We start from the raw sequence: 16,831 nt of genomic DNA on the forward strand, positions 1-16,831 counted from the left end.
TGAGGAAGTGTGTCACGTAGCTGACAGATCTGCTGGGTACTTGCTTGTGTTCTATCCAGCTGTGACCGAGGCAGGGATAAGTCACCGCACACACTCAGATGGGACTGAGTACATTTGCTTACATTCACAAAAATCCACCAACCTGTTGGTTCAACATCAAGGTTCAAGGTCTCTCAACCTCAATTGTCCCTCAAATCCTCACTGTTTTAGAAGTTGATGTTAGTTCCCCATCTAATATGGGGTAGTTTATCATTACACCAAGTGATAATACACAGTGGTCTCTCTCCCTACTATGTTACGTAAGAGTTAATGACCCCTCTGGAATTGTCATCCGAACGCCCTCGTGGAGACAGTTCAGGATGTGTCTTCGGAGCCAAAGGGACAGAGACAGACAGACGGATAGACAGGCGAGTGGCCTTGTCCCGAACCTAATCTCTGTTGGATGGGTGCCTGTTCTAAACAGCCCATCAGATAGCTCTCTCTGACAGAGACTTATATCCCCCCGACTCCAGGTTCATTCAGCCCCTCTGGATCAGGCAAAGGGAAGTCTAATCTGAAAGGTTTTTGGAAGCGCCACTCCTTGCTCGGACTTCTTCCTGTCATGCAATATATCCCCGGGCTGTGCCATGTCGAATTCTGACCCCAAGGAGACAAATTCCTGTCTATATTGTTCCTTCTCTCATTCATCGAACCCTCTCACTCTTTTTCTCTCTTCCTGACTTACTCCTTTCTCCGCCCCTCCTCCTCTCCCTCCATTGTGATGTGTTTTATTTTTTTGTCCTCGTAGTTTCTTGTCTTTCTATTTCGATCCAATCTAAACCAAATATACACGCATGAGAAGGACCAATCAATCACACAGGTTTTCTTGGCTTTCAGCAGAGCCTTCTGGCTGTGTGGGGTCTGGCTGCAGCCAGCAGGCCTTCACTCACACACACACATACACACACACACAAACACACACTGACCGTTAACATGAAGGTCCAGAAAGGAAACAATCAGTGGTCTTTTTTCCAGACCTCAGTTTTCAGCCTAACATCTAGATCACCAGGAAATACATGGACTTTGTTCCTCCAACTCCAAACACAAGGACTGCTGCTCTCTCCCCCTTCCCTGGCAAAACACTGAGCACATACCTCCTGTGAGTTTGTGCAATGCAGCATAGCTAATTGTGTTTGTTGTTGTTTTCATGATATCCATTATAATGAAATTAATTGTACTAACACAGCAGACCTATTTAAGTCCCCCCATTCCAGAACAAGATGTCCATCTGTGTGCTACAGTAGCTGGAATGCAACGGTAATAGCTATGAGAACATTGATTGGGGAGAAAATGAAGCCATTGTTGAGACAGGATCCAAAGGGAAATAGATATCTGCTGAATGCCATCCATCTGCTCTGTATAGTATATACATTGACTAGTCTAAACCTCTTGGATTAATGATCTAATGTTTTCTTTTTATATGCTTTTAGAAGTATGCCTGTCTTTTACAGCTATGAGTTCCGAATATCTTTTTTTAATTACAATTAAATTCTTGAATTTGAATTGAATTTGAATTGGCCACACCCCACAGGAAGTAGCATTTAAATTGAATGGGAATTAAAGGAAGTATAATTTAATTCAATGAAATTCAAATGGCTAATTTATCACTATACATATGTTTATTTTGACATATGGAGACCAATACTATCTAAAACATATGGATGGAACAGATTGTTTAAGACTCCTTCTCCTTACATGTATTTGAAAGAATTACAGTAGTCTGGAAATATTCTAAGATCCTTTTGTAGGTTTATAATAATTCATAATTCACTTACATCTTATAAAAAATTCACAGAATGCAAAAAAAAACTACAGAATGGAAGGGATCGACCTAATCTAATGAGAAAAATACAAAAAAAGACTGTGACAATAATATTTGAAATGGTATCTGTATTCTTTGCAGTAATAAGTGGAAGATGTTTTTGGTAAAAGATTTGTCAAAGGAATAAGACTTTCATGCTTAATGTCTCAGTTGAATTTCTTTGAATTGTTTTAAATTAAATTATACTTCTTTTCATTCAAATTCTGCTTCCTGTGGGGTGTGTCCAATTAAAATGTACATTTCAATGAATGGGTTGAATTGAATTAAGAAATTCCGAATTGATCCTAACCCTGGCACGACTCTTAGGTTACACTGAAACGTCACTTAACCGCCCCATTACAGTAGACCCCTACTTGAGTGATTAATCTACAATCCATTATTCCTCTAGCCTGGCGGGGGAACAGGGGAAGGTGTGCTGTGGTGTGTATGCGCTAGGCTGGATGTATATATGTATACCCGTATGGAGCCAGATTCCAGCCGACTCCACTGACGCACAGAGTTAAAAAGGTCCCATTTCCCAGCCCCACTCAGGAAGCAAAGGAAAGACCTTGGCTCCAACTGGGTTGTGCAAACAGGCTCGTGGACACTTTACCATAATAAACATTCCTTTTCAAATGGCCCTGCTCTGCTCAGAAAATAAAGAGAGAGAGAGAAAAAGAGAGTGGGAAGGAGAGAGATCAATAGACAGACAGAAAGAGGGAGAGAGGGAGGAGGGTGAGGAAGAGGGAGGGGGGGGCATGCTTTAATGTGGCTGTTGTCAGACACATTTGGCAAATATGAGTTAGAGCGGTTCTAAATAAGGCGCTGACATACCCGATGCTACGGTAACAATGAGCAGACAAACAGAGCTGTCTGGCCCTCCTAGAGGTAGTGTCTTAATGACTTAGGGCTGTATATAAAAAAGAATCCCTCCATGTATATAAAGGAAACAAAAAAGAATGGAGTGGATCATGTTAACAGACATATTCAATAATTTTCAATTGCCTTGTACATGTAGTGTATTTGTTTATAAACTACTGCCTAGGCACACACGTCTTCTCGAAGAAAACTGGAAAAATCTACTTGTGAGAATAACCTGAGAATAGTAGGAAATGAGTAGTTTGTACATTTTTATAGCAGCCTCCCTAATACTATTCTATGATTTAGTTTGACCAGGGGTCAAAGAGCTACTGGGTATCATTATTGGAATACATGTTCAATTGATTTGAACCTTTAGAATCATAACTTGACATGCAATAATAGATAGATGGTCAAAGTCTTGAAATTAAATGTCTAATGTATTTTCCTTTACTCACCAGGTGGCAAATGACTCCAATATGCAATTCATGGGTACAGTGAACGTCCAGAAAAAAGCCTTTCCCACAGACAATGACGCTATAGTGAGGTGGGCCGCCGAGAAGTTTGGTGGGGTGACGTCCTTCACCACCATCCAGAACCCAATGAGCATCGCTTCCACAGGGAGAGAGGGTGAGACAGATACATACAACGTACCTCAAACTTACACAATTCTCAAGTCCGTTTTTTGCTGGGTTTGTTAAGATAAACTGTGGCGGAAGATTGGCAGATAATGTAACACATCTGAATAATAAATATTAATGATTTTACAGGAACAAGACTCCTTCCAACTGGCTCCAACAACTGTACTCTTGAAAACGAATGGCATGCGCTCAAGCACTATCTGAAGTTAGAATCAAACATGCGTTTGCTCAAATCCTGTTCGAACCAGCTTCCCCACAGCCACACTGAGAAAGAACTGTACATCGTCAACATCCCTGAGGATGTCAGCATTCGGTACGACACCGAAGAGTCTCTTGGCTGAAAACATTAGCAACACATTCCATGATAGTGGCATTATATAGGTGATTGTAATGTGTGTTGGTGCTCTTGAACTGTAAAGTAACATACTATTTTGTTCTTCCAGCCATGTCTCTGTGCACGTCATCAGTGAGAGGCAGATCAGTCTGTTCCTAAGAGGACCTCAGGGTACCATGTGGAGCATCCATGACCCAAAGCACACCAGCTTCAGTGTAAGCACTGGACAACATCTACTGCTGGCTAAATTGTAGTATCAATGTCTGAAACTGAATCACCAATGACTCAGATATGTTACCTGCATTTTTCTGGTGTTCATTTCATGCCCAGTTATGCATGCATAACTTGAATTATTCTCTGTGACTGACAAAGTTGTCCTATAGAAATGGAAAAATACTCTCTACTATATATGGTTCATTTGATCTCTCTTTCCCTCTCTCTCTTTCTCGCTCAGTCCAACAACGTGATCATGCTTGCTGCCACCAGCATGATGCATCAGATCCCTCCCACTATCAACATCTCCACAGACAGTGCTGATGCTGTACAGAAGAAGGCCTTGGACCATTTCAGAGCCAGTACCATCACCAGCTACTCTGAGATCCGAACCAATGCCACCATGATCACACTGGTCCTAGGGAATAAGGACCACACTTCAGGTAAGATACAGCTAGAGACACAGTGAGCATACAGTGCCTTGCAAAAGCATTCATCCACTTTGGCATTTTTCCTATTTTGTTGCATCACAACCTGTAATTTAAATCGATTTTTAGTTGGATTTCATGTAATGGACATACACAAAATCGTCCAAATTGGTGAAGTGAAATGAAAAAAAGAGCTTGTTTAAAAAAAACGGAAAAGGGGTGTGTGCATATGTACAGTATTCACCCCCTTTGCTATGAAGCCCCCTAAATAAGATCTGGTGCAACCAATTACCTTCAGAAGTCACATAATTAGTTAAATAAAGTCCACTTGTGTGCAATCTAAGTGTCACATGATCTGTCCCATGATGTCAGTGTGTACACCTGTTCTGAAAGGCCCCAGCGTCTGCAACACCACTAAGTAAGGGGCACCATCAAAGCAAGCGGCACCATGAAGACCAAGGCACTCTCCAAACAGGTCAGGGACAAAGTTGTGGAGAAATACAGATCAGGGTTGGGTTATAAAAAATTATCAGAAACTTTGAACATCCCATGGAGCACCATTAAATTCATTATTTAAAAAATTTAAAGAATATGGCACCACAACAAACCTGCCAAGAGAGGGCTGCCCACCAAAACTCACGGACCAGGCAAGGAGGGCATTAATCAGAGGCAACAAAGAGACCAAAGATAACCCTGAAGGAGCTGCAAAGCTCCATAGCAGAGATTCGAGTGTCTGTCCATGGGACCACTTTAAGCCATACACTCCACAGAGCTGGGCTTTACAGAAGAGTGGCCAGAAAAAAAGCCATTGCTTAAAGAAAAAAACAAGCAAACACTCGCCAAAAGGCATATGGGAGACTCCCAAACATATGGAAGAAGGTAAAATTTAGCTTTTTGGCCATCAAAGAAAACTCTATGTCTGGCGCAAACCCAACACCTCCCATCACCCCGAGAATACCATCCCCACAGTGAAGCATAGTGGTGGCAGCATCATGCTGTGGGATGTTTTTCATCGGTAGGGACTAGGAAACTGGTCAGAATTGAAGGAATGATGGATGGCGCTAATGACAGGGAAATTCTTGATGGAAACCTGTTTCAGTCTTCCAGAGATTTGAGACTGGGACAGAGGTTCACCTTCCAGCAGGACAATGACCCTAAGCGTACACTCGAGTGGTTTAAGGGGAAACATTTAAATGTCTTGGAATGGTCTAGTCAAAGCTCAGACCTCAATCCAATTGAAAATCTGTGGTATGATTTAAAGATTGCTAGAGTGACCAGTTCTACAAGAACATAACTGCTCATATTGTTGTTTGGTATAATGGTGCAAAACTGCAATAAAAATATGCTTTAGTAAGCTCTCTCAGTAATTGGTAGCTAACAGTATGACATTGTTGCCAGCTAGCTCCTGTACTAGACTAGCTCCTGTACTAGACTAGCTCCTGTACTAGACTGGCTCCTGTACTAGACTGGCTCCTGTAGTAGACTAGTTACTGTAGTAGACTAGCTTCTGTACTAGACTAGCTCCTGTGGTAGACTGGCTCCTGTAGTAGACTAGCTCCTGTACTAGACTAGCTCCTGTAGTAGACTAGCTCCTGTAGTAGACTAGCTCCTGTACTAGACTAGCTCCTGTACTAGACTAGCTCCTGTACTAGACTGGCTCCTGTACTAGACTGGCTCCTGTAGTAGACTAGCTCCTGTACTAGACTAGCTCCTGTACTAGACTGGCTCCTGTAGTAGACTAGCTCCTGTACTAGACTAGCTCCTGTACTAGACTAGCTCCTGTACTAGACTAGCTCCTGTACTAGACTAGCTCCTGTACTAGACTGGCTCCTGTACTAGACTGGCTCCTGTACTAGACTAGCTCCTGTACTAGACTATCTCCTGTAGTAGACTAGCTCCTGTACTAGACTAGCTCCTGTAGTAGACTAGCGCCTGTAGTAGACTGGCTCCTGTAGTAGACTACCTCCTGTACTAGACTAGCTCCTGTACTAGACTAGCTCCTGTACTAGACTGGCTCCTGTACTAGACTAGCTCCTGTACTAGATTATCTCCTGTAGTAGACTAGCTCCTGTACTAGACTAGCTCCTGTAGTAGACTAGCGCCTGTACTAGATTAGCTCCTGTACTAGACTAGCTCCTGTAGTAGACTAGCTGCTGTACTAGACTAGCTCCTGTAGTAGACTAGCTCTGTACTAGACTAGCTCTGTACTAGACTAGCTCCTGTAGTAGACTGGCTCCTGTACTAGACTAGCTCTGTACTAGACTGGCTCCTGTACTAGACTAGCTCCTGCAGTAGACTGGCTCCTGTAGTAGACTAGCTCTGTACTAGACTAGCTCTGTACTAGACTAGCTCCTGTAGTAGACTGGCTCCTGTACTAGACTAGCTCTGTACTAGACTGGCTCCTGTACTAGACTAGCTCCTGTACTAGACTGGCTCCTGTACTAGACTAGATCTGTACTAGACTAGCTCCTGTACTAGACTGGCTCCTGTACTAGACTAGCTCCTGTACTAGACTGGCTCCTGTAGTAGACTAGCTCCTGTACTAGACTAGCTCTGTACTAGACTAGCTCCTGTATTAGACTAGCTCTGTACTAGACTAGACCTGTACTCGACTAGCTCTCTACTAGACTAGCCCTGTACTAGACTAGCTCCTGTACTAGACTGGCTCCTGTACTAGACTAGCCCTGTACTAGACTGGCTTGCTTAGCCAACATTATTATTATTTAGGGTTAGGGTGTTTATTAACTAATCAGTTCAAATAATCTATATGGTGCACCAATCCTGTAGTATCCTGTACAAATGGATTCTTACTGTCGGGTGATTTTTGTGTCTTTCTGTCTCAGTCAAAGAGGCTGCACCAACCGAGACAACCCCATCGCCCCCTAGCCCCCCTCAGATGCCTCTGCTCATGCAACTGTACACCTCTCCAGACTATCGCTCCCCTCTGGACCCCAACACCAAGGTGCAGAGCGACAAGAGGATCTACGCAGAGGTGAGAGACCTTTTATTTATTTCACTCTAGCACCCTCCCGCTCTCAGTAATCCACTCCCAGTTCCTCCGCCGTGCCCACATTCTCACCCCCTAAGCCCTGCACATCTTCACAACTGCACGACTCCTAACACAGAGAGCAAACATCTCTTCCATAGTATGGCAAGCTAGACAGGTAGTCATGTTTGAGACAGAACCTGTTAGAGAATAATTTTGATAGTATCGTACCATTTATGTACAGTATATAACAACATGCATGATAGAGCGTGACCATATACAGATATGGGAGCAAATACAACCACCAACAAATACATCCACCAGCAAATACATCCACCAGCAAATATATCCACCAACATCTTCCACCAGGCCTGCTCTACGCTACAAAACAACACCCATACTGTAGTGTATGCAAACATTTCCAGGACTCCAATCATTCCTATCCTCACTTACATCCCTCTCCTCTCCAGATCTCAGGGCGGACACTGGGGGAGATTGTCCTGACCATCAAGGTGATCAACTGCTCGGTGCGCTCCAAGGGCTCTTGCCCGGTGGTGAGGGACATGCCCTTCAGGCCAGAGGAATGCTCCTCCACCGTGTGCCCCAACAGTACCAGGGTTAGCTTCTCCTTAGAGCTGCTCCAAGACCTGGCCTCCACTAGCTGGGACCTGGAGTGCTCCGTCAAACTCTGCTTCAGCGAGGTATGTAGGTGGAGGAGATATGGGTGGCGGGGGGAAAGAGGGGTATTGCTTTATTGACTTATAGGACACAATATTTTGCTGTCATTTATTTTTGTATCTTTTCTTTAATAATAACAATGGTGGGCCGAAACATCCAAATAGATGTTTCCATTTATTCATTTATTCATTAAATCTTAAGTTTTTCTCTGACACATTTGTTTCAACATCATAACAGTAGCTATGCTTCTAGTACGTGTACTTTTAGAGTTAGACTGAATGTGAAATATCATAAGCAGAGTAGATTCTTAAAGTAATAGTGTGTGCCAGCATGTTTAACTAAACTATGTTATTTCTAAGCTGTAGATTAGTCAACAAACCAAATCTCCAGTGAACTTTCACTTCATCATCAAGGCATTTTTGGTGTTTCGAGTTTACTTTAGTAATTATTTGTATCTTTGCCAACAAAGTACACTTAATGATCGGTTTGTATCACTCTCTCTTTTGGTAATGTCTTGTAGAAATGTGGAGATGGAGGAAGAGTGAAGAGGAACTTGGAGGTCACCCAGACATACATCCCACCACCAAGTGAGTTCAGTTTTAACTGCAAAGTTTTAAAGCCTTCCAGCTCTGTTGTTGTACTGTAGTTTGTCCTTCTGGCAACCCCGTCCTTCATTTTTCTCTTATCAGTTTTGGCATCAGGTAACATTTACAGTACACATGATAATCCCATTGTTAGCCCTAAACAAGATTCATAAATTCATATTTGGGTGTATTTTAAAACACGACCCTTCTCTGTCGTTGAGATATCCCTAACTTCCCCTATGCTGCGCAATCGTTTTTCCTTAAAAAAATTAAAAAATAAAGATTGTCAAATTAAATCACCAATAACACAGCTGTCAAATGCAACAGTAGGAGAGACACCGCATTGTCCTCCTCAACCCTCAAGGATTCCTCTATCGGAACATTCCATCATCCATTTCATTCTGGCCACAGCAGAGGCTGGCTGGCTTGTCTGTCCATCTCGGTTGTACTGCCTACCATTGAGCTCCACTCCAACGTTGGGCCCATCATCATGCCGATGATGAGGTCAGGATATACAGAGAGAGACAGGTCGTGGAGGGGATGTGAGGTGGGGCCTCCTCCTTAGGAAGGCCTGCAGCCTGACCTTGTGGCCACAATCAGCCAGTAATGACCCTCGGGGGGGATCCATTGTGTCCGAGGTCTGGCTGCTGGGCCGTCTGTCCAAACACGGGCCCCGGGGCTGGCGCTATTGTCAGAGACAGAGGCCCTGAACACAAAAGGGGGAAGGTGTTACTCTTCAAAGGGGAGGACAATCTCCGGGCAGATGAGTCAGGAACAAATATCGCATTCCTCAACCGCTGTAAGCCCAGAAGGGAAGCCCATAATTTTTTTGCAAAAAGGAAAAGAAAAGACGACAAACTTCAGGTTCATGTTTTGGCTTACCACACAGCTCCCCAAATTTGGCCAACAACTTATTTTTTCGTGCAATTTCCTCACACAGTAGAAGAGGATACAGGTTGGATCATCAGCGGATGTTGGTGTTTTAGGCTGATGCTGCCAGGCCCTCACTGCTCATTTTTGTTATTGTGTCCCTGTTTTGTCAGCCAACCCATTATGGTCCACATGTCAAGGAAAGGTCATGTGAGTGCGTGGAGGGACTCAGGGACTTGCTGTGATGGCGGATGAAAGGGAATCCGTGGCAAGGGATCAACGTTTTCTCCCATTAAACTTCAGGCAACTCCTCATTGACCTCAGCGCTACTTTCATCCATGCCTGCCCACACAGTGCACACACCAAACAACTGGAACCAACCAACTCTATGGGCTCTCTGAATTGGTCATGTAGTCAGTTCCACTCACTTCTTCTTCAGAATTCTGGCCAGAGAATTGGAGCTCAGTTGAGGCCGGCTGACTGCTGCTAGCTGCTGCTAGGGGCCTCGCCTGTTTTGATTGGCCAGGATATGGCTTCCCCTCGGCTGTCCTTCCTGTTTGGTAGCTGTCCCCCAGAGGACTCTTGGGAGTCGTAGTGTCGTAGTGCAGGCCTGCTGCTGTCCGTCCCCTCCACCCCACCTGCGACGCAGCTGCTACTTCCTGTCCCTGTTTGCTTTTCGGCCCATTCTGGAAAACAAATGTAAAAAATACTTTAAAACAGGCTTCTGTTTAGACATGGACTGGGACAGGGCCGTTGAGTCGGTAATGCTGGTAGTAGATCATTCCCCTCCTATAAAGATTACTTTAATCACTTACAATCTAATTCATGAGATTTAATCGAAGGATGTAGCCCACATTAGATTCATTATGATGGTACACGAGCATTTCATTATGTTGTGACAGCAGAGCAGTGATGTATTTTAATAGGGTGAGGGGATGAATTATCTTTATTATTCTTATAGATTAATCCATGGAAACCATCAATAGCAATATTAACAGGCAAGCGGTGCAGCCAAACAAACAGAATGCAGGCCCTCATCCTTCCTGCATCCTGTCTTTCCTGTCCTTCAAGAAAAGAGAGAGCCTAGTGTAGTGCTGGGCCTAGTGTAAAGCACAGGGGAGAATGACTGTCATTGAAGCCATGGAAGTTCAAGGCTGACCGCGGTACTGCAGGCATTGTTAGAAAACAGGATCCCCCACTATAGTGAATGGAAAAATGGCAATCTGGTCAATCTTCTTGTAAATAAAATAGAAATTGAAGACAACCAATAATTGCTCAAATACACCAAATATATATCCGCAAATACACCAAATGTATGTCCGCACGCAGAAGAACGTAAGGATAATTGAGTTGCTAATGGCAGCCTGCAGTACCCCCGGTCGGCATTCAACTTGAGTTACTCAATGAGAGGGGCCAGCACTGAGCCAGCCTGCAATGTCACTTCCTGGAGGGTCAGTGCTATTGGGGATCCTTGTGACGTCCCTACCCTTCTAACTCTTACACTAACCTTAACTATAACTTAACCTTAACCCTTCACCATTTTAAAACTTCAATGGGTTAAGGACATCCCTGGATTGGAGTAGCTCAAACTGTACATGTTATGTGAACATTTAATTTGACTTAATTTGGCTTCAATTAGCTATTGAGTCTTTACATAGGAATGTATGGTGTCACGTGATTAATGGCTTTGTCCATTCATATATTCAGTCATTGTTAAGACACAGGATGGCTCCTGCCCAGAGGACTGATGATTAGCTTCCTCCCAAATTCTCAGGATCCATGTTGGAGATTTCCATTAGGGAAGTAGCAGAAGCTGGGGAACTTGTGAGTGTGTGTCTTCGTGTGCATACATTTGTGCACGTATGCTCGCGTGCTTGGATGCACACGTGTGTGTCAGAGGCCTGTGTCAGAGGCCTGTGTCAGAGGCCTGTGTCAGAGGCCTGTGTCAGAGGCCTGTGTCAGAGGCCTGTGTCAGAGGCCTGTGTCAGAGGCCTGTGTCAGAGGCCTGTGTCAGAGGCCTGTGTCAGAGGCCTGTGTCAGAGGCCTGTGTCAGAGGCCTGTGTCAGAGGCCTGTGTCAGTGCCAGAGCTAGCAGCACATGGCCAGCAATTTTGCCTCAGCCGTTGGCTTAAGAGTTGTTTTGTTTGCTCCTACGTCTGTAAATGCTGGAACAGCTTGTGTGGGACAATGCCACACACAGGCTGCCCAGGGGGCACTGCCAGGGCCAAGCAGTGTGACCACAAACTTAAATTCACATGATGAGAGAGCCAGAACTTCATCACAACAGTGATAACCATTTGTTTCCACAAACAGATTTGGCCTCAATTGTGCAATGTGCTTGAGACAAAGAAAAATTCATGAGCTTGTAATGTTAACTGGTTGTGTGCTGGAAATGAGGATATCATAGGAGGAATAATCTCTCAGTGATTCCACTGATATCCATGGATATCCAACAATTCTACTAAACACCTCAATGTGAGACATGCATTCATGTGTTTCTCCTGTGTGTTCTAGTGGCGTGTATTGACTTTGGTCTGTCAGCCGTGCTGGGCATCGCCTTTGGAGGCTTCCTGATCGGAGTTCTGCTCATCGGAGCTCTGTGGTTCATCAAGATCCGCACAGGTGAGTCGGAGTCCCACTATCTCTTTTGTGGTGTTACATTTACATAGCATACAAAAGGGTTTTTCGAGGTCTATTTCCCTTTTCATTCAAACTTAATTTTAAAACAGTATTATTTTGTTTTATGGGATCTAGGATACCCCACCGGACTGGATGTAGGGTCGACTACTGCAAACCTCTCGAGTAAGATGCTAGTCACTGTTTCTGGTTGATGCCAGTCCCAGTTAAATGTATAGAGTTCTATTTTCCTTGAAGGGGGAATAGTAAAGTAGGCAAACCATGTGGATGAGGTAAACCTGTCTCCTCCTTTTCTGATCTTCCTCATGATCACTATCCCTCAAACAACCAACCAACCAGTCAATCAGTCTTTATTATCCCAGAAGCAGTTGGTTTGCAAGCTGAAATTGAGTTTGACAAATTGGTTAACATAAATCAAAAAATTGTCCTTTCTCTCCAGGATGTCCTTGCTCTCTGACCAGCAAACGGCAACCTGTCTCCAACAACCCCTCCCCCTCTGAGAACAGTAGTGCCAATGCCAGCATTGGCAGCACTCAGAGCACGCCAACAAGCAGCATGGCATGACACCATCACCAACACCGTCTCCCCTCTCCGTCACACTGAGGGGGCTCCATGCTATTTGGTTGCTCTTTCACAATGCTTAAGAAAGCATTACCCCGCTCTCTTTAGTCACACCACATCACGCACCCTTCCTCACCAACCTGAGGGGGGGTTAGGTCGGGGAGGGACAGCTGTAGTCTAGTCCAGGCTCCTAACACCCTCCTCTCCGGCCTCCCAGCAAACGTTCCAGACCGGAAGTCAGAGAGGGTGGGGGAAAAAATGCCCTGGCTCCCAGCAACAGGAAAAACAAAGCATATCCCCAAGAACTAACAGGAAATTCACTGCATTCTTTTCAATGAATTGTGCCTCTCTGATGGCGGCACAATAAGAGTGAGTCAGGGGGGGAAAAAAGACAAAAGATTTACTTTAAAAACATTATTAGATAAACTGTTTTGGCTCTCAACATCCACAATTGTTGTGATAGGAAATGTCAAGGCCCCTTTATCCAGGCAATTTAGAGATATATTCTGGACTGACATCCGTTCTTTGACGCTGACTGTAGTTTGAATTAAAATTTGTATTACTGTATATGGGTGGCTGGAAGACACCATGTCAGATTTAAAGATTTCAGACAGTAAAAAGCTAGAATATCCTATGTTCTCTTCCAACACCAAGGGGAATCTGTATTCATGGGATTTAGGAAAGATTGGGAAAAGGCTACCTCTTAATTTATGTAGATATAGGATTGTTAAGCATAAGCTTGACAATGGCTTCTTCTGGTGAGCTAGTGAGATAAATAAAAACAATTTTCTCTTTCATTCCATTTCACTTGAGTTACATCATATTGTTTTGCTCAGAGCCATCTCTTACATACAAGCAGAATTTATAACAAAACATTTCTTGCAAGTCAAATGTTTCACTATGTATACAAAAGTATGTGGACACCCTTTCAAATTAGTGGATTCGGCCATTTCAGCCACACCGTTGCTGACAGGTGTATACATTTGAGCACACAGCCATGCAATCTCCATAGACAAAAATTGGCAGTAGAATAAGTGCTGTTATTGTGAAGTGAAAACGTCTAGGATCAACAACGGCTCAGCCGCGAAGTAGTAGACCACACAAGCTCACAGAACGGGATCGCCGAGTGCTGAAGCGCGTAGCACGTTAAAATCGTCTGTCCTAGGTTGCAACACTCACACAGAATTCTAAACCTCCTCTGGAAGTAACGTCAGCACAATAACTGTTTGTCTGGAGCTTCATGAATAGTTTGTTGGGAGCTTCATGAAATGGCCGAGCAGCTGCACACAATCCTAAACTCACCATGCGCCATGTCAAGCGTCGGATGGAGTGTTGTAAAGATCGCCGCCATTGGACTCCGGAGCAGTGGATATGCTCAGTGGAAACGATCAATTGTCACACCGATTGCGAGCCAGGCCTAAATCGCCCAACATCAGTGTCCGACCTCACGAATGCTTTTGTGGCTGAATGGAAGTAAGTCCCTGCAGCAATGTTCCAGCATCTAGTGGAAAGCCTTCACAGAAGAGTGGATTATGTTATAGCAGCAAAGGGGGGACCAACTCCATATTAATGCCCATAAATTTGGAAGGAGATGTTAAACGAGCAGGTGTCCACATACTTTTGGTCATGTAGTGTACTTGAGCCTTAGCAAATGAGTTGGTTTTATAGTAATTTAAAAAATATATAATATTTATCTCAAATTGTATTATGTCTAGATACACATTTCACTTTTCGCAATGCAAACCAAAGTCAACACTAAAGCAAAAGTTGTTACCAAAGAAATTGCGCTACATTTTTAAAGATGAAGTTTGAAAATCAAAATGATTGAACTCAGGAAAAACTGAGGCATTATTGTAATTTAGGGTGAAATTATTTATGTCAAGTGCCAAGGAAAATGGAAATCAGATAGATTGAATCGTAAGTGCAAACCCGTTCTATGTGTAAGTGTACAAATGTAAATGTATTTTGATTGTATTGCCTTGTTTTTACCTCTTTGAAATTGCTCTCACAATACAAAGTAAAGCCTTGTGGTTATGACCTGCTGGGTATAAAGACATTCCCTTCAAACATTCCATTCAGCCGTATCTCCTAAAGAGACAGCAATACTGTACCATAAGTATACAGTATATAATTTAAAATGTTATTGTAATGATTGTACTAGTTATTTTATAGTTCAGTATGCCAATGTACAGCAACACAGAGTCTAATCTATATTTGTTAAGCAGTTAATAATTCATTCGTAATTAATTTGTTTTGATACCATCACCAAAAGCAGCGATCTTAAAACCAAGTGAGCTTCCTCAACCCAACACTGTGTTTTTAATGGCCCAACGTGTTTTTGACATTTTATTTTTAAAATTATGTAGCTAGTAATGCGTTGTGTGTGTGTTTCTGAGTGAGTGCATGCATGCAAGTGTGCATATGTGTGTGTGTGTGTGTGTTTGTGCATACAAGCATGTGTGTGTGTGTGAATGTACTCTAAGATGTGTACACTCAGAGGAAAACATTCGAAATTGCCACTTGAGTATTTGTGTAATATGAGGAGTTAATTCTATATGCAATGTCAATGCAGTTTATTTTGTAGGAGTGTTGTTTCTTATATTCTTATTTTATTAATTCCATAGCTTCTGTGTTATTCTCCATATGTTCCAAAGAACTAGGACTATTCCCTATTACTAAATGCAGTTTTTTACTTGTAGTCATTTGTAACCAGATGGCCATTGATTTATACTTTCTATATTCCAGTTTAAATTGTATGATTTGTTTTGTTATTAATTTCTATAAACATCATTAAAACTACCATCAAGTCGCTAAAGCCAAACTCCAGAGCCCACATTACTGGTGTTATGTAAACAGTTATTGTTGCTCTAACTTATTCCGTTCAACTTTACCCTCACCCTAATCCCCCTGCCATACAATAACAAAGCTAATCTTCTCTGATTCGAGATACTCTGTACTGGTGTGATAGGCTGATGCATTTCATTTGTAATACTGTGGACTAGGTCCCAGCATCACTTCATTTTTTGGGGTGTACAGAAACTAACCTCATCCACCACCAATATGCAGCACCCACCTGATGCACAGCAGCCATTGTGTGCCAACACCTTTAACTCATGACAGTCAGTGTATGAGTGGCATCCCCTTGAGCTGAACCTCCAAACAGGCAAGCAACAGTGGATTGAGGGAGAGTTGTAGTATCAGACAGTCAGTGACAGCTAGGCTCTTTGTGAATACTGACAGAACACAGGGTAAATCAGATGGGCCGTCAGTTAATCCAGTCATTAACCCAGCAGATTCCTGCACGACCTCTGGCTCTGACTTCCTCTGCTCAGAGATGCACACACATCAAGCAATCTTCCACACTCTGCCCGTTTCCCTGTTCTCACAATGATAGACAGATGGTGTATGTGTGTTTAAGACAGTGTACGTGCATCTGAGAGTGTGTGTCTATTGGGAAGGTGTCTTTATTTCAATCCAGAAAGGAGAGGGAATCTTTGTTATTGAGTGATCAACTCAACGCAGCTCTCGAGATGGGATGCTCCCAAATAAACAAGGTCTATGTGGGGGAGCAAAATGTCATCCAGTATTTCTGTGATCACATGCAATGGTAGTCATTCAAACAAGCTGATTACTTTTTTAGCTTTATGACATAATATGCTACTGCTCTCCACAGCATTTCTGCCCTGAATTTCTGCAAATGGTCAGTGTGAACCAGAGTGACTTGACACAACGCAAGCAAACAAGCTGTACAAACAAAACGGAAATAAAGGGGTTCTAGTCTGCCATGAAGCGTTCATCCATGTGTACGGTTAAGAATCTAGCTACATTTTCAGCTATTATACATTTCTAATTTTGTCAGAAATTTGTTTTCATTGCAAGTTAAAGCATACTGTTAGCTAGCTAGTGAACGTTAGCTTGCTGGCAAACGTTGCGTGTGTGATCTGTGTAGTAATATTATTCCTATCTCAGAAACCATTTGCATTGCTAGTTATAGCCTAAAGTTAGCTAGCTAGCTAACATTGAACCTAGTTGGTTAGCTTTAGCTACCTGCAGATTCATACTACAGCATTTCATGCATGGTGGCTGGCTATGGCAATCAGTTTGTATTGCTAGTAGATAAAGTGTATTTTTACCTGGAGTGTTTTATTTTAGGCTACTACCTTACTCACTCTGTTTAGCACATGGCCTCACATGTGAATCCT

General features: G+C 43.1%; 1 protein-coding gene across 1 annotated transcript in view; it reads left to right on the forward strand.

The window, feature by feature from the left end:
- LOC139543993 (endoglin-like) overlaps positions 1-15,450 on the forward strand; it is a 57,711-nt gene extending 42,261 nt beyond the window's left edge. The window contains exons 5-14 of the mRNA XM_071350627.1: positions 3,160-3,328; positions 3,469-3,652; positions 3,783-3,888; positions 4,128-4,329; positions 7,158-7,306; positions 7,771-8,001; positions 8,499-8,565; positions 11,946-12,053; positions 12,186-12,233; positions 12,508-15,450. Coding sequence (XP_071206728.1) covers positions 3,160-3,328; positions 3,469-3,652; positions 3,783-3,888; positions 4,128-4,329; positions 7,158-7,306; positions 7,771-8,001; positions 8,499-8,565; positions 11,946-12,053; positions 12,186-12,233; positions 12,508-12,632 — 1,389 coding nt within the window. The 3' untranslated portion in view covers positions 12,633-15,450. The remainder of the gene's footprint in view (positions 1-3,159; positions 3,329-3,468; positions 3,653-3,782; positions 3,889-4,127; positions 4,330-7,157; positions 7,307-7,770; positions 8,002-8,498; positions 8,566-11,945; positions 12,054-12,185; positions 12,234-12,507) is intronic.
- The last annotated feature ends 1,381 nt before the right edge of the window (positions 15,451-16,831 follow it).

The sequence above is a fragment of the Salvelinus alpinus genome, chromosome 18, assembly GCF_045679555.1.
Source record: "Salvelinus alpinus chromosome 18, SLU_Salpinus.1, whole genome shotgun sequence".
Classification (NCBI taxonomy): domain Eukaryota; kingdom Metazoa; phylum Chordata; class Actinopteri; order Salmoniformes; family Salmonidae; genus Salvelinus; species Salvelinus alpinus.